Raw genomic sequence first — 25,094 nt, forward strand, 5'->3', positions numbered from 1 at the left:
TTTTAATAATTTGTAACAATGTGGGATCCTTCAAGAAACCGAAAAATGCCATTCATGAGGATACATTCTTGCACCTGGAAAAATATACTAATTGCCTTGCTAAGTTGTACCACTGAGTTTTTATATGAAAAGAAAGAGGGGCATTTGTGGAGAATAGTATTGAATGAGATTGTTTTACGTAGGCTATTCTAAAGGATAGGTAAGGAGCATTTGGTTTCCTCTGGTGTTTACACACCTATGCTTATTTCTTTGTAAAGAGTAGGAAGCCAAATATGGCATGTATTAGGAGCTGGCATATAATTCAGGAACTGGGATATAATAGGCTTGCAGTGGTGTCAACGTTTTATGTATTTTTGTTGTAAACAGCTTTGATGTATTTTATGAAATAGCAGTGTATAAATAAATAAATGTGTTGGAGGGGGGTTATTGAGTTGTTTGTTTTTGTTTTAATTATGTATTTTGTGTTTCTTATATTGTGATTTTAGCTTGTGAACCTCCCTGAGACCTGCGGGAATAGGGCGTTATACAAATTCAATTTAACAACAATAATTCCTGAAGCAACAGTAAAGTTGCTCTGTCATTTTGCTTTCTGGCTTTAGTTGTGACAGTAACTCAGGTTGATTAAAAAGAAACCCTTCATTGAAAGATTTTGGCAGAAAAGCCAAGTGTTCCCCATATTGGTTAAAATAATAATAAACTGAATATTTGACCATTTGCTGCTCTTTAGTGGTACTCCAAAATCTGGTGGGTTCCCTCTCTTTCCCCTCTCCCTGTCTCTAGTCATTTGTGTGAATCAGATGTGTTTTATGTGGTGAATTTTGTTTTGGGTCGTTAAATATGAAACTGAAGTAAACATTGTGATAGAACCTATGTGTGTTTGTAGGGTGCTGTGTTAACGCCAACAATGGACCACACAATGTCCATGCAGCCAGCAAGTATGATGGGCCCCCTGACACAACAGATGAATCACCTTTCTTTGGGCACAACAGGAACGGTAAGCTTAAATAATATGCTTCAAATTCTCTCTCTCTTTTTTACTACTTTCTAGAATCTCAAGGTCGTTTTCCAGTTAATCAATATGTTTATATTTAATACTAGAACATTTCCATAGCTTAAAAACTTGTGTCTTTCTATAGCGTTTTTAAAAATAAATTTCTAATTGCAGTATGACGTCAAATGAAGAGAACAAAGTAAAATTTCTACTTGATGTAACATTGGAGAGCAATGAATAGGAACGTCCATTTTAATAATAAAATTTAAAAACTAGCTGAACCCAATATGTTTCTTTTTTAGAAAAGAAAACATCTCCCCTCCCTATAATTTTCTTGACTAAAATCATTTGCAGACACTGCTATTCCTCCCCCAGGCAAAAACGCGCAGAGATCTTTATGATGCTTGGGAATTTTTCAGTATTTGGTTAATAATAATTCTTCTACTGTAGAAGTATCCAGTTGACAAGTAATGCAGCCATGTGGATTCCATGAGCGAAGATCGTTCCTCCCTGTCTAATTCTGCTGCTGTGACGCTACCTAGGGCTAAGCCATAGTTTAGTTTACATCCAAATCCAGGTTCATGATTTGTCTCATCCCAGACAAACCACAGGTTGTGAACAGAGTACGTTTTTGGTTTACCACTCATGGTTTGGGGGAGTCAAACCATAAACTTGGGTTTGGACATAACACTAAACTAAACCTGGATAGTACCAAAAAAAAACCAAGAGAGGAACATTCCAGCTACTATATTTGCTTTGGGAATCCAAATTTTTACTTGTTCACGCTAAGTTATGGTTTGGGTTAGAGTTTTTCAGTCAAGAATTAGTAAGTATAATAACCAGAAATGACATTTCCAGTGTAACCAGTTACAGAACTCCCTCTCACATTATCTTAGCTTATAATTTCATTCTTACTGTGAGGCCTAGGTTGTGTCATGAATTTAGAACACCATGTACCTCCATTCAAAATATGATACAGTCATGAAGTAAAAAGTATGTTATAGACACACACACACACACACACACACACACCACCCATAAATTGTTTAAGTAGGTCATAAAAAACAATAATCGGTAAGACAACAGCAGAAAACAATAAACATCAGTGCTAAGACAATTTTCTGCCTTTATTTTGCCTCTTTCCAGCCTATAAGATTTGATTCAGAATATTTATATTTACAGATGAAGATTTCTTTTAACTAAAAACAAAAATGTCTTTTTTTCTTTATGTGATATATGTGTGTGTGTGTGATAAATGTAGTGATTTTCTTGTCTTTTCGAGTCTTTCGTACATGCGTTGTCAGTTCGTTCGTTAACAAGTTCCAGAGTTGTGAGTTCCAGATGAATGAATCTTTATTTGCATCAGCCATAGCAATAAAACAACAATATGATATTCAAAGAATAGAAATAAAAAGTCTATTATATAAAATACCTTTTAGGGTTTTGGTGAGTTCCGGATCACCAACAAGTCTGCATCTTGCAATACATTGCAACCGTAAGCCATGCAGCAGTCATCCTAAACCATTTGTAGTAATGCATGTTATAAGGAGTTCTGAAGGCCACTTCAAAGAGTTCCATATTTATATGTCCATATATAGAAATCCGAACCAAAAGTTTTTTACATATTGCACGCATATTTCAAAATGCAGTGCTTGTTGCATGCTGTATATTAACTTCTTTCTGGGATACGCTGCTGTGTAAATTTTAATGATGGCATTAAATTCTAACCCCAAATTCTTTATTGGAAGGTCTACTATTTAGAAGTATTAAAATCGTTTCAAGATGTGAAAGAAGCATTCCATTTGTTTAGATAGAAGTGGTAGTTTTAATTTCCTTTAAATTCTTCAAGTCAGGAAATACAGGCAACAGAAGTGGGTCTTGAGCATTTCCCCTACTTCTCGTTTCGCCTTCACACATTCAGTTTATTGACTTGAGGGATGCTGCAGTGGCTAGTGAGCTTTTATACAGACATTACATTGGAGAGCTGAGACTTTATTAAGCGTAGAGCAGGCATAGACAAACTCGACCCTCCAGAAAATTTTGGGACTACAACTCCCATCATCCCTGACCACGGGTCCTGTTGGCTAGGGATGATGGGAGTTGTAGTCCCAAAACATCTGGAGGGCCGAGTTTGCCTATGCCTGGCATAGAGGTTGCAGGGTGTGTGTTTTTAATTGCCAACTTGTACAATGGTTTTGATTATTGGCTAATATGGTTTCGCCAGTAACTTGAACACAAAAGTGAAAGACAGGAAATGTGTGATGAAAGGAGCCACTCCCCTGTAGTAGTAGTAGTAGTAGTAGTAGTAGTAGTAGTAATTTATTTATACCCCGCCCATTTGACTGGGTTTCCTCAGCCAATCTGTGCGGCTTCCAACGAAAGATTAAAATACATTAAAACATCAGTCGTTAAAAACTTCCCTAAACAGGGCTGCCTTCAGATGTCTTCTAAACATCAGATAGTTGTTAATTTCTTTGACATCTGCTGGGAGGGCATTCCACAGGGCGGGCGCCACTACCCTGTGGGTTAAATAGAAGCTTCAGGAGAGGGTGTTTGGTCAAACCCCACAAGTACCTATTAGATTCTTCCCTTTGCTGCCCGCTGCTGTTCATTCCTTTTCATTCTAGTTTGGTCCACCAACCCTGTGCAGATAAAAGCTTAATTAACATTTGACAACATGCTCTGTAAGAGTCGCTCTTAACTGCAGCAGTGCAGAGTGTTTCGCAGGAGTATATCTCCAGCAGTATTCTACAGAATTGTGGCGTTGGAAGGGATCCCAGTGGTCACTTAGCCCAACATCCTTGCAAGGCAGGATCTTTTTGCCCAGCGTGCGGCTCATACCCACACCCCACGATTAAAAGTATCATGCTCTACCAACTATTTGTGCTACTGCTGAAATGATGTTTCTCTCCTCTCTATCTCACATCAACCTAGGACTAACAGGAACTGAAAGGTAGATTCGCCACCAAATTTTGCCTAAAGAAAAATACTCATGTGAATTTTGCGAATCCCAACATGGGTGAATTTCTGTGAACGTTCAGGGAAGTGAAAATGGAACTTTGATTACATTTCTCAGGGGCAGGGGTTGTGCATCTCTACAGCTGCGCAGGGCAAGTCAATGGTTGAGGCACCAATGTCATGGTTGAGGTGGAACTTACGAGTTGACAGAAGAGAATTTGTTGTATCCTTAGCCAGTTCTAAGGTAGTGCTGTCCAGACCTGTGAGTCGCTTTGCCTGTGCATTCGATTGAGTCTTCACAAAGTGCTCTAAGTGTCACATAGTACAATTACTTTTAACAAATTCTGTCCACTATAAATCACTACTTTTCAATTAACCTACAGTGAAAGATAACTCACATGCTTACGACAGTCACGTAATTGACATCATGAAAATGACTTAACCCACTGGTACTCAAACATTTTTCTCCAGGCAACACTTTCAAAATAAAAATTCGTTTGCGCCACACCCAATTTTTAATTGGTAAGAAATACACTGAAAAACAAAAAGAAATAACTCCTAGCAATGCTTGATTTTGAAGAGATATCTGCCCATATTCTACAAATAAATACTTTTATACTATACTAATCTACGCTACGCTACACTACGCTACACTATACTACACTACACTACAATACACGACACTACACCATACCATACCATACCATACCATACCATACTGAAATGTTTAAATATTTCTTTGCTTGTCCTTTCATAACTTCTAACTTAACCCATCAACCTCTAAAAGCCTCCTAAACTCACTTTTGTTGTATATACTTTGCCATTTTGAACATTGCATTTAGAGGGGATGGTGTTGGTCACAGATGTTATACTAAATAAATAAATAGCTGCGTTCCGTAGCCATCTTGAACTTTGTTCTTGCCGTTGTTCACTGACATCTGAAATTTGCATTAGCTGAGCACAGAACCACATACAGTTAAGTCATAAAGCTGTCTTCTACCATTTATAGCAATGAAAGGTTCTATAAATACGTTAGATTGAGACACTCATGTTGCTGCAGTTGCACTCCTCTGTATACCAAAGGAGACCTTTTGAGAATCTGATTTTCACCTTAAACTCGGGGTTCTTCCCTTCCACGCCAATGAGCCTAGAGCTGAGTCTGCAGCTTAGACTGAGAGCTGCTACCAATAAAGAAGCAGCATGGAATAATTCTAAACATCTTAAAATAACCAAACATCGCAGGGAATTTTATGGGGCCTCCCCTTTTTTAACTACGGACTTCAGGAATAATGTTTCGAGATTTCGACCTACAGGGAGCTTTTTCTAAGCAAAAATGCATTCTCTGTTAATACGTCTGCAAGAAGCTCGCTGACCCTTTCCCTGTGATTATTTTCTCAGCAGGCTGTAGTCTTTATCAATAGTTTGGGATTAATTACTTTGAGCCAGTTTCTATATAATTCAGAGAAGCCCTACTCTGTTTTGCAGAGCTGAGTCTTTTCGGGGCACTGCAATCCATATGACTCCAGCCAGATGAGGAAAAGAATGTGACTGTAATTATCTCAACAGGATCACATTTTATGGCAGATACAAAGCACAAACAATAAATTTCCACTGTGCTCACACTTCTAATGTTGTCCTTTAAAAATCTGCAAGAGGGTGCTATAAAGGACCATTGGCTACCTTTCAACAAGCTGTTTTCAACAAACAAGCCAGAAAGTAATGAACTATTCTGCGTCATTAGTATCTGCTGCATTCTGTCCCAGATTAATTTAAAAGCTTGCAATATGCAAACTACTTTTATCAAAAGGCATTCATACATTCACTTCCTTTGACAAACCATTTTGTTAATCAGCATAGCATATGTTTCAGCCAAAAACTGCCCTCCTCAGGGTTTCCTTGCTAGCAATTTGGCCGGGAGTGTACTAACAAACACGGGGTAGGCTAATGATACAATACAGACTTGTGTTTATCCAAAATGCAGACTTGCAAAGTGTTTTCACGGCCTAATTGATTCTAAAAGACAAATTTCACCTGTGCCACAAAATCTGAGTGCGAGGTTTGCTGTCAGATGTACAAGCTAATACTCAAGTAGGAAAAGTTCACCTCTAGGAACGAAAGCAGGGGGTTTACTCCCCCGTCATGTACTGCCTGCTCTAGAATCAGGTCACGTTGCCGTGTTGAATGATGGAGTGTCAACTCTGGTGCAGAGTGTCTCATCACTGGAACTAATGAAAGGAAGGGGAAGTTTTGTAAATCCACATAATGGTTTCTTTCCAAAGAAATCCCAGATAGCTGGAGGTTTCTTATGGCGCGACGTGGTCCTTTCTTCTTCTTGAGATTGCTGCTGTACTAGGAAAAGTGGTTGTAGGAAGCATATTATAGTTGCTAGGTAACTACCTAGCAGACCTTACCCATCAGTGACTAAAATCACAAAAGACACACAAATAAAGATTGACAGCACATTCTCAGCTCCCACAGTTTTGCTCTGTTTGTTCTAAGTCTTGGGATAAGACCCGGGAGTCATTTTGCAACTACAAATGCCGGACTGGAAGAGGCATGAGAATCATGGAGTCCAGTTCTCAAAACGTGGAACTATCACAGTCCCCTTTTGTGGCCAGCTTTGATGCCTTGCAGGAGGTTGAGTAGGGAAGAAGTGGAATGAGAAGACCTGCCTTCTTGATTAAGCATTGTCTAATATATCGCATTAATTTCTGCATGAAAGAGAAGCTTGTGAAGAATATTGGCATTGTCACAAAGGGGGGACACCAACCCCCAATTTCTGCGCAAGATTCCAGGGGATTCCAGGCGCTCACTCAAGGTAGTTTTTCTCATGGAGAATCAAGACATGGCAGAGACTTAAAGATATCTGGTTTATTCACATATACCAGGCATGTCCAACAGGTAGATCATGATCTACTGGTAGATCACTTGACGTCTGTGGTAGATCACTGGTAGATCACCCCCCAAAGAAGCTCACAACTTTGTTGGCTCCCCTAAAAAAAGCTCAACATGTTTGCCCTGAACCCCCAGAAAACAGGACATTCCTTCTTTAAAAAAAGCTCAACAACTTTGACCTGAACCTCCCAAAAGGGAATAGATCACTGCCAGTTTTTAACTCTGTGAGTAGATCATAATCTCTTGGGAGTTGGTCTCCCCTGACATATACAACCTGAGTGTAGGTGGAAGGAGCTGCAGTTCTTACACCATTGCCATCTCCAGAGTGTCTCTCCCTACTTCTCTCGTTGCATCAGCCAGCTTGAGTCTAAGGCAGCCAGCCATTCCTCTCCAGATAGCAGCCAAGAGGGTCCTGACTGCATGGCCTCTCCTCCTTCTTCCCAACACATCTCTGCTCCAAGCAGATCCTCCCATCTGCCTCTTAACCCATGCCTAATTTTTAGAGGCACCTTTTCCCTGTACCTTAGGAACCTTTGTCTGCCCGTGGCCAGGGATTCCTCTTTGTTGTGGGTCATCAACACATTTTGTCACCCCAGGGGATGCACTGACGTGGAAAGGAAGCTTAGCCTGCATTTTCCACTGGCCTGAAATCCTCCATTCAATAATCCAAATATTAGCTGAATACTACCATTTATTTAGCTGAATATTAGCTGAATGCTACCATTTACCAGGGATGCAGGTGGTGCTGTGGGTTAAACCACAGAGCCTAGGACTTGCCGATCAGAAGGTCGGTGGTTTGAATCCCCGCTACGGGGTGAGCTCCCGTTGTTCAGTCCCAGCTCCTGCCAACCTAGCAGTTCAAAAGCACGTCAAAGTGCAAGTAGATAAATAGGTACTGCTCTGGCAGGAAGGTAAACGGCGTTTCCATGCGCTGCTCGGTTTGTCAGAAGTGGCCTAGTCATGCTGGCCACATGACCCGGAAGCTGTACGCCGGCTCCCTCGGCCAGTAAAGTGAGATGAGCGCCGCAACCCCAGAGTCAGCCACGACTGGACCTAATGGTCAGGGGTCCCTTTACCTTTTTACCATTTATTAATTTCTGCTTATTCACTAATAGACTCGGGCACCCCAACCTGTAACAGTATTATGGTATTATCTCCCAGTTTACACCTGCTCCTTTTAATTGTGATATTTATGATATTTTCTGTATAAAAATGAACATCAGCACTTTTGTTAAACTTATGCCTTTGCCTAGCTAGACTCGTGTGTATCATTCACCCTAAACAATAAAATGCATTCTTGGGAGTGGGGTGGAAAAAGAAGGAGAGAAGCATTAGTCTATGTTTAATAATAAAAGGATTCCGAAATTGCTCCATCATCAGGCTGTCACTCATAATGTGTCTTAAACCACCATTGATCTGACATCACTTTTGTGGTTTAATAAAAGTTGTGATTGACAGCTTGAATGGGGGATACAATATAAAACCTCCTTTGAAAAATAAAACCAAATAGCCTGATCACAGTTCCCAGAATCAGTTACTTAGCTTCTTTTACTTCAGCAATAGCATTTCTGAGGCATCAAGAGCAATATTCTGGCATCTCAGCAGAAGCATTTATTTGCTGTATAATATTTCCCCTTTTGTAAAGTTTATTCCTGAAGGAAGCTTTAATGTCAACACGCTGTCACTTCTACTTCCAATGAGTATTGAAGATAGCGCGCGCGCCCCCCCCCCCCCCAACATCCTACCATAGTACTGGGAGATATGCAGTCCTGCTGATTATTATCCCCTTTTGAGAAACTGCCACAATAGCCTCCTTTCAATAAGGGAAAAGAGTCCAACAGATTCAAGGCTTCAGACATGTATTTGCAATAGTAATATAACTCTACAAGTCCCAAAACTAACATCAGGTCTCTGAAACAGCTCTTGAGTTGGTCTGGATGTGGTGTGTCTTTATAGTCCAATAAAAAAAGGGAAATTGAGCTAATATATAAATTCGGGTACTCATATTTCCCCCCCCCTCAAGTGAGATTTATGATGAGTTAGAATCACTTCATAGCTGCAGAGTGCTGAATTTGGGCAAGGTGGGACAACTCAGGTGAAAACTCCAGTTTGCCCATGAAGATCTCACCACTTGTTTTAAGCAGAACTTTGAAATGAAAATTATTCAAGGCAGGACATCCTTCTAAGTTAACAGCTGAATTTTGTTGGAAACACGAATCTTCAGAAATGACATCTCTTTTCCCTGTTCATTTATTTAAAAGAGCATTAGAGCTGGTGGTTGACACAAATAGCGGTGTTTTATTTGGGAAGGGGGTTCCATGTCGAACTGTATGAATAGTGGAATACTTTGAAATCCTACCGTTCTATGAAAAAGCCAATTTGCAACACTGCTCTCCTCCATAGGTATTTTCCTACTAAGGACTTTAGCTCAGATTCTTCACAGTCCAGGGACTCAAGCATTTCCAAAGGTTCTTTCACACATTTAAACCTGTGGCAGAGAGTAAAATGGCTTGCGCGACTGCTTTTTGCCAAATGTTTCATCTGGGAGCGGGGGGAAAGAAATGTACATCTCCCCTGTGTGGATAGGTGCACAAGAATCTTCTTCAGAGACAAGGTAGCATGTGGCAAAAAAAGGAAGCAAGAGTCACTTGAGTGTCTGCTTTTTTATTTTATTTTTGGCCATAAGTTTATTGAATCTTTCCTTGTCAAACAGAAGCTTTGGAAATTGTGAGGCATGGTGGTGTTAGGGGTCAGTAGCAGTGGAGCTTTCCGTTTTTCCTCCACCCCAGATTCCTCTTTCTAGGGGCATTTTCATTTGATTTGTTATTTATTTGTTCCCATTAATATTGCACTTATATAAGCTATCTGGTACGCTCTGCAGAGCATCTTCAGGAGAAGAAAAGGCTAGGAAGTAAACCCTACACAAATCTGGAATAGAGTCCCTAAGACGGTTGGATGGTGCCTTGTACACCTCCTTCTGGCAACTCCCGCAGCCAAGCGTGTCCAAAATGTATGGCTCTGCTTTCCTTTGGACCACATCAGTGAGGCCGAGAGGGGGGTCTTGTTGTCTGGGCAGCCCAAGACCTCCATACACACTGCCCAGGCCTGCACCCACTTTGGTGCTGATAACAACGCAAAAACAAGGAGGCTGCTGTTACACATTGCTGGTCCCTGGAGCTATAGCAGGAGGCACTGTGATTCTCCACCAGATTGACTTCACCCCTGGAGTCTCACAAGACAGGCAGATGCCAAGTCGTTTACAGAGCCTCTTTACTGGTAGATCGTTCTATCGTATGTAATTTATTTTCTGCACTTTCAACATAGATTTGCAGAGCCGGAGTAGCAATACAAATACAGTGTAGTAAATATTTTTTGAAGTGAATGCAGAGTGCATGGCTGACAAAAACAGCAACAGTCCATTCAAATAAATACTAAAAAAAACAAATAAATCAAAGCAGCTCTAAAAAGTCCTAGCTCCACCCCCCCACCCTAATATTGATAGCTTTGGGGCTTAGGATGGTGTGTTACTGCCATGACAAAAGCCCTCAGCTTTGGTAGGGGGAGCTATCGGCGGTGGGTTTTGTGCCAGCAGAAAGCCCCCCAATAAGAGAGGGCACCGGAGGCTTTTAATCTGCAGGATCCAAAGGCCCATAGATCCAAAGGCCCCAAAAGGGAAATGAAAAACTCTCTCTTTTTTTCAACCCCGCCTCACAGAAGCCAGCCAGGCCTTACAGGGGACAGTGAATCTGGAAGCAGGAGATAGAACCAAATCCGAAATATTTTAGTAAATGGCACTAATCTACTTTTAAATTATTTAATTTCAATGCTTCATGCCATTTGTCAGTTTGGGGGTGTAATGAGGAGGAAAACGGCTGAAACAGGAGATTTTCGGATGCCATTTGTGTGTAAGGCCCAGCAGCACCACGGTGCTCATGCTTGCAGGAGTACATCCCTTTTAGATAAACTATTTAATTCCCCCACCCCCCTTTTAATATATCAATCATGTAACCGAGATTTTTCTCTTTGTTTCCTGCAAAATGCTCTCTCTGTTTTCCCGACTTACAATGTCATTGGCAATACCTCCATGGAATAACAAAGCTAGTTATTCCAGGACACATTTTCTTATCTCTTACTCTGTTAGCTTCTGCTGTTGCCTCAAATTTGATAACATCTCAAGCGGCACAGCAAACTTGTTACATATCCCGTATCTAATATTTTCTTTGGATCACCCACGGCCACTGGTGGTTTACAGTGTCACCAAAAGCCCTCTGTGGACTACCAGCTTTGTTAGATCTGTTCCTTATCTGCAGTTGGATTTCTGCATGCTTTGATAATTCACGGTTTATGACATCAACTAAATCCCACAATGCTTACCAAAGTTCTTTTTAAAATGAAAATATAGCTCCTATTATTCTAAGTGTGTACAGTGTAGCCCCTAGAGATGTTACAGCTGCACATTTTTAACAGCTCTCTCATCAGGTCTAAATCTGGAAGCTCTCTTACTTTCTTTTTTGATCATCTGTTATGTGAGGTAAAATTGCAATGTCCGTCTACCTAACATCCCACCATTACAAGCCAAGATGTGGCATAAAGTCCTTGAAGATATAGGCATAAAAGGCTCCTGGAACAAGAGAAGATTGGAAGCAATGAAATACCTGATCACCCTGGTATTCAGATGTTTTGTCTTTCCTATACAGTGGTACCTTGGTTCTCAAACTTAATCCAATCCGGAAGTCCATTCCAAAAGCCAAAGTGTTCCAGAACCAAGGCGCTTTCCCATAGAAAGTAATGCAAAATGGATTAATCTGTTCCAGACTTTTAAAAACAACCCCAAAAACAGCAATTTAACATGAATTTTATTATCTACCAAGACCATTGAGCCATAAAATGTAAGCAATAAACAATGTACAGCAGTCACACAGTGAATCAACCAATCAGCTGCACTGGGTTCCACACAGTCACAAAAGCAAAACAAAAAAGCCGCCAAAACAAAAATGCAAAATAAATAGCAAAAACTGACAGACCTCAGCGTAACACTCAAAACGGAAGCGTGGCACTCAAAACGAAGCACGCTCAGCTTTCGAAAAACGTTCTCAAACTGGAACACTTACTTCCAGGTTTGCAGTGTTTGGGTTCCAAGTTGTTTGAGTACCAAGGCATTTGAGAAGCAAGGTACCACTGCATTGAGAAATAGAAATCAATTGCATCTAGCAGAAAATAAAAGAGTAATGCTGCCCGTTAAGCAAAAAACAAAGAAACCACCTCAACACAGCTGGGAACCCTGCACTGTCAGGGTTCCTGATCAAAATGTGCCTTCTAAGCATTTGCAGCTAAGGAAGGGCTATGGCTCAGTGGCTTTGCATGCAGAAGGAGAGACCTTGGGTGATGATGATGAGGATTTTATTGATTCATTCATTCATTCATTCCCCACCTATCTGGTTGGATTTTCCCAGCCACTCTGGGCGGCTCCCAGCAGAATATTAATAATAATAAAAAAGCGATAAAACATCAAACATTAAAAACTTCCCTAAACAAGGCTGCCTTCAGATTTCTTCTCAAAGTCAGATAGTTGTTTATTTTGTTGACATCTGATGGGTGTTCCACAGGGTGGGCGTCACTACCAAGAAGGCCCTCTGCCTAGTTCCCTGTAGCTTCACTTCTCGCAGTGAGGGAACCGCCAAAAGGCCCTCAGAGCTGGACCTCAGTGTCTGGGCTGAGGGGTAGAGACACTCCTTCAGGTATACTGGGCCGAGGCCATTTAGGGACAGCTGTTGCTGATCAGCGTAGATAATACAAAGCTACATGGACCAATGGTGTTCCTGTGTTGAGAAATATCTTCAGGGAAAGTTGGGAGTGAAGTGATTGAGGTGCACAGATGTTGAGACTGGGGCTGGCATGCGTGGCTCCATGTTGCAACTCATGCTGTAATTCCCTGTTCATAATGTCTGAAGGGGGCTTTGGATACAGATGCAGAATGTGTCCTCATACCACTCTGCTTAAGGTGCAGCAGTCTATGCATCACCTTGCTGTGATGCCAAAGTTCATAATTTCTCAGGTTGCACTATGAATTTGTCCAGTTTGTAGCACTCAGAGGTATTACGTACAGTTCCCCCCGTGAAATTCTTCATCGACTCAGGATGAAAAATGAGATTTTGAACATGCCTTGTCAGTGGCGTCTCACCGTAATTACTTTTGTCAAAATGTTGGACGTTAAACATAGATTAGCGAGAGCTGTGCTCTGCAAAAGCTCTTAATGGCTGATTTTAAGACTCAAGGGAACCACGTGGTTCCTAAACTATTGGTGCAGTGGGTTCCTATGCCTTGGGAGCAAGTGAATTGTACTTTTTCAGAACTGTAGCCAAGGTTTGTTCTGGACTACAGAATGTGGTTAAAGAGGAGGAAGTTTAACTACAGTCTTGGGTTCAGATGACATATTAAGCCATGATGTACGTGAGAGAGGGAATGTGTATACAGTCGTACCTTGGATCCCAAATGCCTTGGTACTCAGACATTTTGGCTCTGGAACGCCACAACCCCGGAAGTGATTGTTCCGGTTTGCGAACATTCTTTGGAACCCGAACTTCTGATGCAGCTTCCGTGGCTTCCAATTGGCTGCAGGAGCCGTGCTTTGGTTTCTGAATGTTTTGGAAGTCGAATGGACTTCCAGAACGGATTCCATTCAACATCCAAGGTACGACTGTATTATTATTATTATTATTATTATTATTATTATTAATTGACTTTATATACCGCCCTATACTTGGAGGTCTCACAGCGGTTCACGGAAAATATCACAATATATAAAATCAAAATAAGAACAATAATCCAATAACAGCCCCCCCCCAAGAGTCACATTTTAAAAGGATATAGGATGCCAATCAGGTCAAGACACAATATATATGCCAAGACAATGCCCAAAGGGACAGTGCTGTCAAATGAGGCCCCTGGGTGCCCACCCTAAGGCTGGTTGGAACACACAATGATTGAAAGAACATACTAACTAACGTGACTGTAAAAATCAAACTTGCTCTAAGAGCACAATCATAGCTTTTAAAAAAATTAAAAACCTGAGGCTTCACTTTCTTCTTGCCTTCCATTTTTGGGCGTGGAGCCTCTTTTACTCTCCCTCGCTTTTCTTACTGATATAATGATATATTAAACAAGTGCTTTTTATGAATATCCAATATGCCACAGTTAAAATAAGTGTAGTAGAAACAGCTTTTTGTGCACAGCATTTAAAATGAGGATAAACATGAGGATAAAAACAAGCTAGCTAACCCCTTCCCCTGGTTTTGTTGTTTTTAAAATGGTAATAATAGAATTTGTGACAAACAGTTCCAACAGGTAGCGTATAATTTTACAAAAGGGAATAATTCCTAACGCCTTACAACATAGATTGCCAATCCCCTGTGGCTGGAGTGATTGGGCATCTTTGATGAGAAGTGAGTAAATAATTCATTCCATTATGTTAATCTCCCCCCCCCCCCCCACATCAAGAACATTGCAGGGGGGAAATGTGCACTTGGTAAGACTCTTCTAAAAATGGATTAAAGTGAGAGCTAGGTATTCTATAATTGGAAACCAAAAGGAAGCATTCTGCTGTCTGTAGCAGGGAAATTCTGTGGTTGGAATAAATCAAATCCCAGGTTTCCATATTTTTGTCTTTGTTGTGTAATTGATCCTGCTTTAGCTTGTCATGGGGAGGGGATGTTGTTGCACAGAACTGGAGCTCCACCCGCTCTGAACATTCAAAGCCCTAGGTTTTGTAGTAAAATATCCCCCAGCTGAATTGGATCGACTCTGCAAATCAGCCAGCTAGCGCAAATATTTGCCTTCGTGAGCTCAGCCTTTGCTTTCTAAGAAATTTCTCTAATATTTGCCTCAGCTGAGCATTTATATGGGCAAACATAAGACTCCCAGCAAGTTCGTCGCAGAGAACGTAACGTAAAAGAGGCGCTAAGAGAGACGAAGTCAATTCACTTTCTCATTCCAGCAAACATTCGTTGGATGAGGAGAGTGGAGGGTGGCCATTCATGACTCAATTCCTATAGATATGTAGCTTTTCCCAGGAGCTTCTCAGTGGGACTTCCTAGCTCCTATGTTTGTCATGAATGGTCTTCATCCATTGGATCAGAGGAAATTCCAAGGAGTAGGGAGGTTCAGGTGCCCCTCCAAAATATTTCCTATTAGCTTTCAGTCACAATGATAGAATCGTTGATCTTTTCATAATTGGCTTTGCCTCCCATTCACTGTCCCCAGTGATTCTTTCCGGAGTTGCCCTGCAGTGGGTCGAAGTGATGCCGTGTTTGTGTAGACATTTTCTTAATGTAGGGGAGAAGCTGGCTTTGGAGAACTCCTAGTTTAATTGTTCTCACCTGCCATTTAGCAGCTGGTTCCAGAGTGGGTTACAGCAATCTAAAATTTAACATAATAGCGAAAACAAAACACAGCCATAGGAATAGGGTGGGCTGTGATAAAATATTTACTTTCATCAAGTTATATTTAACAGAAATTAAGATACACAGAGAACTTAAATAGCCACTAGTGGTTTATAATCAAAACATTAATGGTAAATATGAAAGTTGTGTTAACATTGTTATTTGTGGTAGTGATAGGACAGCATCTGTCTCTGTTTTATTTTCTTTCTCGACAGTCTTATTTTCCTAGCCTTCTTTCCCATGATCTTTTTCAGTTAACAAAAAGTTTCAGTCCTGAGGCCAGGATGAGTGATAAGCAGCTGCTGTCTCAGTTTGTACAATTATAATTCCTCTTTGGGTTAGTTGACTCACACCTCCAGAGGCAGAATTCATCACCTTCTGAAATCAGCCAGTAATTGAGAGAACTGCTGAGTCTCTTTTTTCATCTCTGAAAATACTCTCTCCTCAAACCTTTAAAACATTAGCGTTATTGATTTTGAAGTTCAACACGGTTTAGGTATATATGATGACATAATAAGCCTAGAACAATGAAAGCTAGTCTTTGTAATGGGAATCCTTGCGGGGGAAGTACTTTTTATTTTGTTTTAATCCTACTTTTCAGAGAGAGAAACCCGTTACTTGGGCGGCTGGCAAATGGCAGGCTTGCATTTGCAAATGATTTGCCTGCGTCAAGAGATTGTAGCTGCTCTTGTTTGAAAACAGCTTTAATATAGATGGGGAAGATTTTGCCAACAAACACCGGTTGGTATAGGAGAAAGATGCTTGGGCTTTTCTGTCGGTTGCAATGCCATATGGCTAACATGCCGAAGCCTAGGAGTGAATGAGAGGGATGGGAAGCTAAGAACCAATCAGATCCCGCAGGAGCCTTGTGGAACGTGTATCCCTCCACAAGCCTGTGTTGTGGTCTTGAGAACAGAACATCATGTACTACTTGCTTGAGCATGTATGGAGCATAGGCACAGAGCGGGAATTCTTGAATGTTGATGAACAGCTTTTGAAAGACTAGGACAAGGGTAGGAACTGGATCTGGCTGGCAGGCCAGAACCTTATCTCTCCCTCACCCTGTGGGCTATGCTTGTCAGGTGGGCATGCACAGAGCTTTGCAGTTGCCACTGATCAGCTGGTGGGTGGTGCAAGCCACATCTTTACCTGCCCTTAGTCATATATGTGAATTATTCTTTAGAGAAAGGGTGACTAGAGGGCATAGCTGTCAACTTACAGATTTGATAATAAGGGACCAGCAGCCTCGAAAATAAGGGATCAGCAGTCAAAATAAGGGATTTTCCGGGCAGAGGTATGTTCAACTTCTGAGCCCCTCTGAGCCAAAGGCAGAAAGCCCAGCCAGCAGCCAAATGAAGCCTCATCAGTAAGGGACAGCAGCGGGACATGGCGCTGGGATAAGGGACTGTCCCGCCAAATAAGGGACACTTGACAGCTATGCTAGAGGGAGGGCATGATAGAGCTTTGTTGAAGTATGCATGGTGTGTAGAAAGTAGATAAAGAATTTCTCTTCTCTCAACAATAAGACGCAAGTCTGGAGCACGTCTCATGTTAACTAAGAAAATTTAGCTGTGTGCTGTTCTGCATGATTTGTCAGTGTTGCTGGTGTGTAGACACTGAGCAGCAGATCAAGCCCACCCCACCCCCAGCTCCATTTTGCAGTGCATATCCTATGGTGGGCTCAGGCCTTGCCTTGAAATATATTCAGACGGTTCTCATTTCGAAACCATTTTCAGTCTCCAAAAGATCCTGCATCGTTGCAAAGATTATAGTTGGAGGTGGTAAAGATGGAAAAGCTCTGCTGGATCATCCATTCTGTCTGCCTGCATATCTGTCTGCCTGCATTGTCTGAAGTGCTCTCTGTGGTACGATTTCCCCTCTTGGTTATCCTGGAAGATTAACCGATCAGTGGGCCACAGAATCTTCCTCTATGTCAGCTGAAGCCTTTTATGCAGGTTCAGAAAGACAGAGACACCACAGAACCATTTATTGTTGTATTTTACGTGGTCTTTTAAGCTGTTTGGTTGTTCCCCACACTAAGACTTGGGCAAGCCTTCATAATTCAAAGCACATTTCTTCTTTATAGACTTGAAACAAGAGTCTCACAGATCCATCTTCAATTATATAGAATTATTTAGAATTTCTGGCAAACATCACTATTACATATGCTCTGGATGAAAGGTGTCACTAAGCTTTAAAATATGACAATTGTTACTTTCATTTTTCATTCTGTTAATTACATTTCCCCCAAATAATAACCTTGATCATCATACCAATATAATTTTAGCTGATGCCCACGAGTCACCTTTCAAATGCATTTTCTTTTTCCATCCTCCCAACATTTTTCATAGTATTATTCACAGCCTCTCAGCTGATTGATTGGATATGCTACATATTTCCTTTATGTACGTCCTCATAATGTACACATCACATTTCTTCCCAGTAAGATCTTAATCAGAACAGGTAATGGCCTTCAGCTTTCTCATTAGCAAAATGGAAAGGCACCTTAACAAATCCACTAGAAATAAGCCCTTTTAATAAAAAACTCGCGGAAAAAAGAAATTGCAATATGCCAGCCAACATGGAATCAGTTTACTTTAAATGATTTCCGACTAAATAAGCGATGGGGGAGCATAGGAGAAAGACTGCCACCCATTGTACATAGTGAGCAAACATTTTCAGACTTAAGTCATCACAGTTACCTACAGGTATATAATTTGCTCTTCAGTGGCTGCAACCCAGTGCACACTTACTTGAGAGTAATCTCCTTTGAACATAATAGCACTTGTTGAGTTAACATGTGCTTAATGGCTTTAGGGAGAATTAGGGACACGGGTGGCACTGTGGGTTAAACCACAGAGCCTAGGACTTGCCAATCAGAAGGTCGCGGTTCGAATCCCGGTGACGGGGTGAGCTCCCGTTGCTCGGTCCCTGCTCCTGCCAACCTAGCATATCAAAGTGCAAGTAGATAAATAGGGCGGGAAGGTAAACGGTGTTTCCGTGCGCTGCTCTGGTTTGCCAGAAGTGGCTTAGTCATGCTGGCCACATGACCCGGAAGCTGTACGCCGGCTCCCTCGGCCAGTAAAACGAGATGAGCGCCGCAACCCCAGAGTCGGCCACAACTGGACCTAACGGTCAGGGGTCCCTTTACCTTTACCTTATGTGACATGAGGCACATTCAGAACGGGGGGGGGGGGGGTGTATGAATCTTGAAACCATTTCTTTTTCATCATTACATCTTGCTGTTTTCTGTCTCTTCTTTCCTGCAACCTTTCCTCCCTCTTTGCTTTGCTCCGAATATATTTCTATACTGAATGAAACTTTAACCAGAGCAGCCATTGCTCACTTCCTTTTTCCATCAAGCATTTACCAGAAGTTGTGTGTCTCTTTCAGTCTGTCTGAAATTATTTACGATCAGCACACCAAAATTTCAATGTGGAGACAAGACTTGATTAATTCCTTTCCCATAGAAGTGGATTGCTTTCTTTCCCCCAGCGCTGATTTCATTAAATGCTTCTTTACATTAAAATTCCCAGCATTGATGTTTGCCTTTAGATTGAGGAGGGCAGTAGAAAGGGCCGATGCAGTCAGCTGCATTAAATGGCTGTCTTTATGAGCTGGCTAGGTGGGCAAATTGGTGCTGAAACTTTCCCCCAGATAAAATGTTGGTTTTGTAGGAAAATACTTCAGTGGCATTCTATTCCCTCCCACTCCCAAATACATTGAGGCCCCCTCAAAGTGGGATTGATTGCACTCCGGAGGGCCACCTGAACAAGGAAACACGCACATATCTGTATCATGGCTGTCAACTTTCAGATTTGAAAATAAGGGATCAGCAGCCTCGAAAATAAGGTATCAGCAGCCTCACCTGTCCCGGGGACAGTCTACGGGATAGCAGCGGGAAACGGCGCTGGAATAAGGAAATTTCCCGCAAAAAAAGGGAAGGTTGACAGCTATGATCTGTATGTGTTAGTGCAATCAGAGTGGCTGGGGAAACCCAGCCAGATGGGCGGTGTATAAATAATAAAGTATTATTATTATTATTATTATTATTATTATTATTATTATTATTATTATTAGATGTGCAAGGCAAGATGCATAAGGAAACAATTAACTGTGAAACTGCCCCACTCTGGGGCTCTGTGTCTTCAGACACTGATTTTTCTCACACTCGTGGTCTGCGTGAGGATAAAAGTTACTCTGGGTGTGCAGAAATTGTGTCTACATGTAAATTAGATTCTCTGTGGAGCATTAATTAAAATGCTGAGCATTAATCGCAGTTCTTTGTGGTGGTTACCAATCTTAGATAGCTGCCTCTTTCACAACAAGCACACCAGCTTCTGCTCGCCCTTTCATTAAAAAAACAACACATTTTTATTTGATTAGTTAAAGTGCCAAATACATATCCACAAAATGAGATTTCTCTGAATCTCGCGACACCCCCCCCCTCCAGTCCACTCCTTGGGTCCTATGATCATTTCCAACTGCCTGGTATTTCATAGTCTATGTTTTGTATCTGTCCAGATTGTCCATAATATCTGTTACATTACAAGTGGGATTAAAATCCTGCTAATGTTTTCATCTGCTTACAGTGGTCTCCTAAATAAATTATGAACTTTCCCCATTCTTTCTTCTGCCCGCCCTTTCAAAAGCAATTTGTAACCTAATTCCAGAAAACAAATATTGAGCATGCATATAAAGCTATAACAGATAAAGTGTTCTGGGGCAACGGCTTGATGCAATTTAAAAGTGCTTGAGTGCTAGTGGTGAATCACCTGGATTCTGCAAAGTGGTGCTCAGCACTAAGACAGCATGGTGCATCCCTCCAATAGAGCCTGGTGAGACAATTCACTGGTTGGAGCTTCCATTGCCAGGCCATCAGGAAAGGACTCAATCTCATGGCACTCAACTTTTTTCTGACTAAGCACTCAACAGATTGGGCTGGTAGGTTGCTTCCAGCGGGGAGGATGCACTGAGTGTTGTGGAATTTGCTGGTCTTTGTGGCACAGCAGGATTTAATGGGAGGAGCACAGTCGAAACGAGAAATGTTGTCCAATACAACATTTTGTACCCCTTTGCAGGCCTTTCTCCTGCCTTAGATAAAATGTGAGTGAGCAAAACAGGAGATGATATAAACCCTCAATAAAATCACAGGTGTGCTTCCCTTCCTGATTTCAAAATTTATTTTAACCTATCTGACCTTATTCATTTTGTTGCATCATCTGTTTTTTCTGTCCCTAATCTAGAGAAAGCTTCATTTTCTAATAAATTCAGTACAGAGGTCTCACTAGATTACTGTGGCTGAAACAAAGCTGTTAGCAATTAGTGGGTATTTCCTATAAGTATAGGATCATATCCTGTATTGGATAAGTATGTATTTATGAACCACCTTGTGCATTTAAAGTACTGCTCACCAACAAAATGTCTGCTTTAATTGGTAATGTTTTCATAGTTCAGCCATCACAGGAAGCAGCCATAAATCAATTGTGTCCAAGATTTTTGCAGGTGTGGTGTCATAGGTAGAGTATTGCACTATGGCCTAGGAGACCAGGGTTCAAATCCCCACTTGCTATAAAGCTTACTGGGTGTTCTTGGGCCAGTCACTGTCTCTTAGTCCAACCTACTTCGCAGGATTGTTGCGATGACAAAATGGGGGGGGGCAGAAGGGGGGGATGTACACTACCCTGAGCTCCTTGGAGGAAAACGTGGTATTTAAAATATAATAAATCAATAAATAAGAACATACTTGTGACAGTATAATGGTCAAGAACCATTAGTCAAGTAAGGCTAATTCCCAGTAATCTTCCCAATATATACAGTGATACCTCGGGTTACATACTCTTCAGGTTACATACGCTTGAGGTTACAGACTCCGCAAACCCAGAAATAATACCTCGGGTTAAGAACTTTGCTTCAGGATGAGAACAGAAATCGTGCTCCGACGGCGTGGCGGAAGCGGGAGGCCCCATTAGCTAAAGTGGTGCTTCAGGTTAAGAACAGTTTCAGGTTAAGAACGGACATCCGGAACGAATTAAGTACTTAACCCGAGGTACCACTGTACAGAGTTTCTAGAACCAAGAATGTAGGTCTGCATCTCACATTATATTTCAAGTCATGGCTGTTTTCATTCTCATCATTCCTGAATCTGCCCATAGGAGTAGGGTGGGGTAATTGTGTGAGAACTATAGTACCTCCCTCAGGGAGAAAGTCTAGGCTGAATATTTTCCTTGGCAAAAAACAGATGTGTCTTGTAATGTAGCTAGAGTGTCACCCTGTGGGATTCAAGTAGAACATCTTCATGTACTAGTTTGCTTGAGAGCTCCATTACTTGGGGCATGTAGAAATATATTTGGCATCAGAATGGATAGGATGACCTCTAAGGTTCTCTGGTGTGGCCCCAGAACCGTGGCCACCATATCTGATGCTGAATTCTGTGTTACCCAATTGACTAGGATTATGATGCAGGTGGCGCTGTGGGTTAAACCACAGAGCCTAGGACTTGCTGATCAGAGGGTTATTGGTTCGAATCCCCGCAACGGGGTGAGCTCCCGTTGCTTAGTCCCTGCTCTTGCCAACCTAGCAGTTCGAAAGCACATCCAAGTGCAAGTAGATAAATAGGTACTGCTCCGGCGGGAAGGTAAACGGCGTTTCCATGCACTGCTCTGGTTCGCAAGAAGCGGCTTAGTCATGCTGGCCACATGACCAGCCAGTAAAGCGAGATGAGCGCCGCAACCCGAGTCGGCCACGACTGGACCTAATGGTCAGGGGTCCCTTTACCTTTTATGCAGTGAAGAAGCCCTTTTAAGAATATATGGTGCCTGAGCAACAGGAGACGGGGAGCAGTGGCTGCAAATCCCACAAAACAATGGGTGGCTCCTCCTTGGAAAAGGCACCTGTTGTTGCTATGAAAATTGCACCTCGTGAAAATTCAGGGCAGCAGCATGGTGTTTCTGAACAATTTGCACCACCTGCCCCCCACAGTGTGCACTAAATGAAAGTAGGAATGGGTGTCATCTGGTCCATTGCTTCTCACTTCAGCTCTTCTGATGGCTGACACTAACGCTGGATAACTTTGAGATTTCTCCGGGTCTGTCATGAAAAGGGCCACCTCCCAGACCAGCACAATACTTCCCTGACCCTTAGGCTGCACCTTGGCAGCAAGAGCCCACCCTCTTTGCAGACAGAACTTCCATCAAAATCAGGATGTTATTGCCTGCATGGATTTCAGTATCAAAATATTCGTGTTTTCTTTGCTTCCCTCCACTGTGACCCTTTTTCTACCTCACGGTGTTGTGTTGGCGTAGGTGCAAGAATTCAAGGCTCATTTGAAAAGAGATGTTTTAAGGCACGTTTTGTAAAAAAAGGTGTTTAGCTTTTCCTATTTCAGCAGGTAAATCTGGTCCATATTTTAATCATTTTAAGACCCATCAAGCCACATTTAGGGAACATTTGGATATTCTGTGCTTCTCTGAAGATAACAGGTGTTGGAGGTGTCTTGCTGACGTGGATGAGTATTTTTGCCAGTGAGCGAGAGAGTGGCGAAACAAAGCAATGTGACGACTTAATATTGATAGGACATTGAAGGATTTGAGTAATTTGTTGCCTTCAGCCAAATTCCTCTACAAGCAATACAGGAAGGGAATAATGCTGTAAGAGTGTCAGAAAAACACTCATAATTAAGGATGTTTCTGTAGCACTTGAGGGCAAGAGCTTTTCAGGAGGATTTCTAATGTTGATAGCTAAGACGACTTCCTGGAAATTAAAAACAATTCATGCGTAGAAGGAAATCAAGTTAGCGGTCTCAGCTATAGAAGGGGAAGCTCTGAGACATCTGTTCCTTTTCTTTCTTTGGCGTTCCCTGCTATTCCCCCCCCCCCCTTTCTTTCCAGGTCTCTAGACACTTAATTGTTCTCATTTTAAATAGCTGTAAGGTAGACTGGATGAAGGTGACGATCAATTACATGAATGTCAGTTTGGTGACTTTTCCTGCAAAGTAAACAGGTTTGGGAATGTGTGGCACCAAGTTGGAATCTCCAAGTTAGTTACTGAGGAGGAATCACAAAGGCTTCACTTGTGCTACTCCTAAGGGGTGTTGGTCTCCTCCGTTTTTAATGCGTACAGGGGTCATGTGGGAAATAACCTTCAGGGTTCAAAGACCAAATGCATGCTATGCTGTGCTAGCACTTTATCAAACATGAATGCTTAGCTTTCTCTGGGCCAAAATAGGCATGATGCTAAATGCCTACATCATCTTCTCTCTTTTTTAATGTATAGCAGTCGGCAAGGCTGTGTGTGACTTTTTTTGCTTCTGTGATGCACAGTGCTGTAAATTAATTCTTTTCCTCCACAACCACCACAGTCCTGACAAAAATCACCTCCCACAGGCTGCCATCAGGCCAAGGAAAAACCTTAGGTAGCACCAATGGTAGCATCCCTTCTGGGCTTAATAGTGGCCACCAGAGGGGAGGGGATGACCCTGGGATGTGGGTGGCACTGTGGTCTAACCCATTGAGCCCCTTGGGCTTGCCGATCAGAAGGTCGGCAGTTCAAATCCCCATGGCGGGGTGAGCTCCCGTTGCTCTGTCCCAGCTCCTGCCAACCTAGCAGTTCGAACGCATGCCAATGCTAGTAGATAATTAGGTACTGCTACAGTGAGAAGGAGGGACGCGGGTGGCGCTGTGGGTAAAAGCCTCAGTGCCTAGGACTTGCCAATCGAAAGGTCGGTGGTTTGAATCCCCGCGGCGGGGTGCGCTCCCGTTGCTCGGTCCCAGCGCCTGCCAACCTAGCAGTTCGAAAGCACCCCCGGGGTGCAAGTAGATAAATAGGGACCGCTTACTGGTGGGAAGGTAAACGGCGTTTCCGTGTGCTGCGCTGGCTTGCCAGATGCAGCTTTGTCACGCTGGCCACGTGACCCGGAAGTGTCTCCGGACAGCGCTGGCCCCCGGCCTCTTGAGTGAGATGGGCGCACAACCCTAGAGTCGGACATGACTGGCCCGTACGGGCAGGGGTACCTTTACCTTTACCTTACAGTGAGAAGGTAAATGGCGTTTCTGTGGATTAGCTAGTTGGACTGAATTCATTTAGAATCGGAATGCTTTAGCAACCCACCAGGGCCGGATTTAGGTTTGATAAGGCCCTAAGCTACTAAAGGTAATGGGGCCCTTTATCTGTCCAGCTGTCCTTTGTCAACAAATTGTTGCTGTTTTTTGTGTTGAATATATGCTATATGGTAATTTATGGACCTAATTGGTATCTAAAGCGATTTGCACATAACAAAATATGTATTTTATCAAAGTAATTGTTGAACTGAAATACAATTAATACATGTACATCCAGTTCCCTCCCCTTTAATTTTTTTTGGGGGGCCCCCAAGAGAGTGGTGCCCTAAGCTATAGCTTGTTTAGCTTATACGTTAATCCATCACTGTAACCCACACTTCATCTGTCACATTGGAACTGCTCAGTAGACTAGAAGCCCCAAGGTTATGTGATGCTGCTTGCTGAAAATAATTGGGTACAGTGCAATGAACGTTTCTACAATAATTTTGCATTTGCCTCGTTCTAGTATATGACGGCTGCTGCTCCTATGCAAGGGACGTACATCCCCCAGTATACTCCTGTGCCTCCAACAGCTGTCCCTCTTGAAGTAAGTCCACTTGGCTTGTGTTTTCACCTTGTTTCACCTCTTTGGGAAAGCATCTCTTTAAACTGTTTTTAAGGATGGGACCATCTGCTTGTATGGTGTAGCTCCCCTTAGAGAAATACACAGGTTTGGTTTTAGTTTTCACCGAAGATGAAATGGAACCTTCTGTT

At 42.2% G+C, this 25,094-nt stretch overlaps 1 protein-coding gene across 5 annotated transcripts in view; it reads left to right on the plus strand.

Moving 5' to 3' along the window:
• RBMS3 (RNA binding motif single stranded interacting protein 3) overlaps positions 1–25,094 on the plus strand; it is a 749,106-nt gene that overhangs the window by 710,482 nt on the left and 13,530 nt on the right. For all 5 annotated transcript variants that reach the window (XM_077916336.1, XM_077916334.1, XM_077916335.1 and 2 more), the window contains 2 exons: positions 884–994; positions 24,847–24,927. In XM_077916336.1, the coding sequence (XP_077772462.1) occupies positions 884–994; positions 24,847–24,927 (192 nt within the window). The remainder of the gene's footprint in view (positions 1–883; positions 995–24,846; positions 24,928–25,094) is intronic.

Source organism: Podarcis muralis, chromosome 12 (assembly GCF_964188315.1).
Source record: "Podarcis muralis chromosome 12, rPodMur119.hap1.1, whole genome shotgun sequence".
NCBI lineage: Eukaryota > Metazoa > Chordata > Lepidosauria > Squamata > Lacertidae > Podarcis > Podarcis muralis.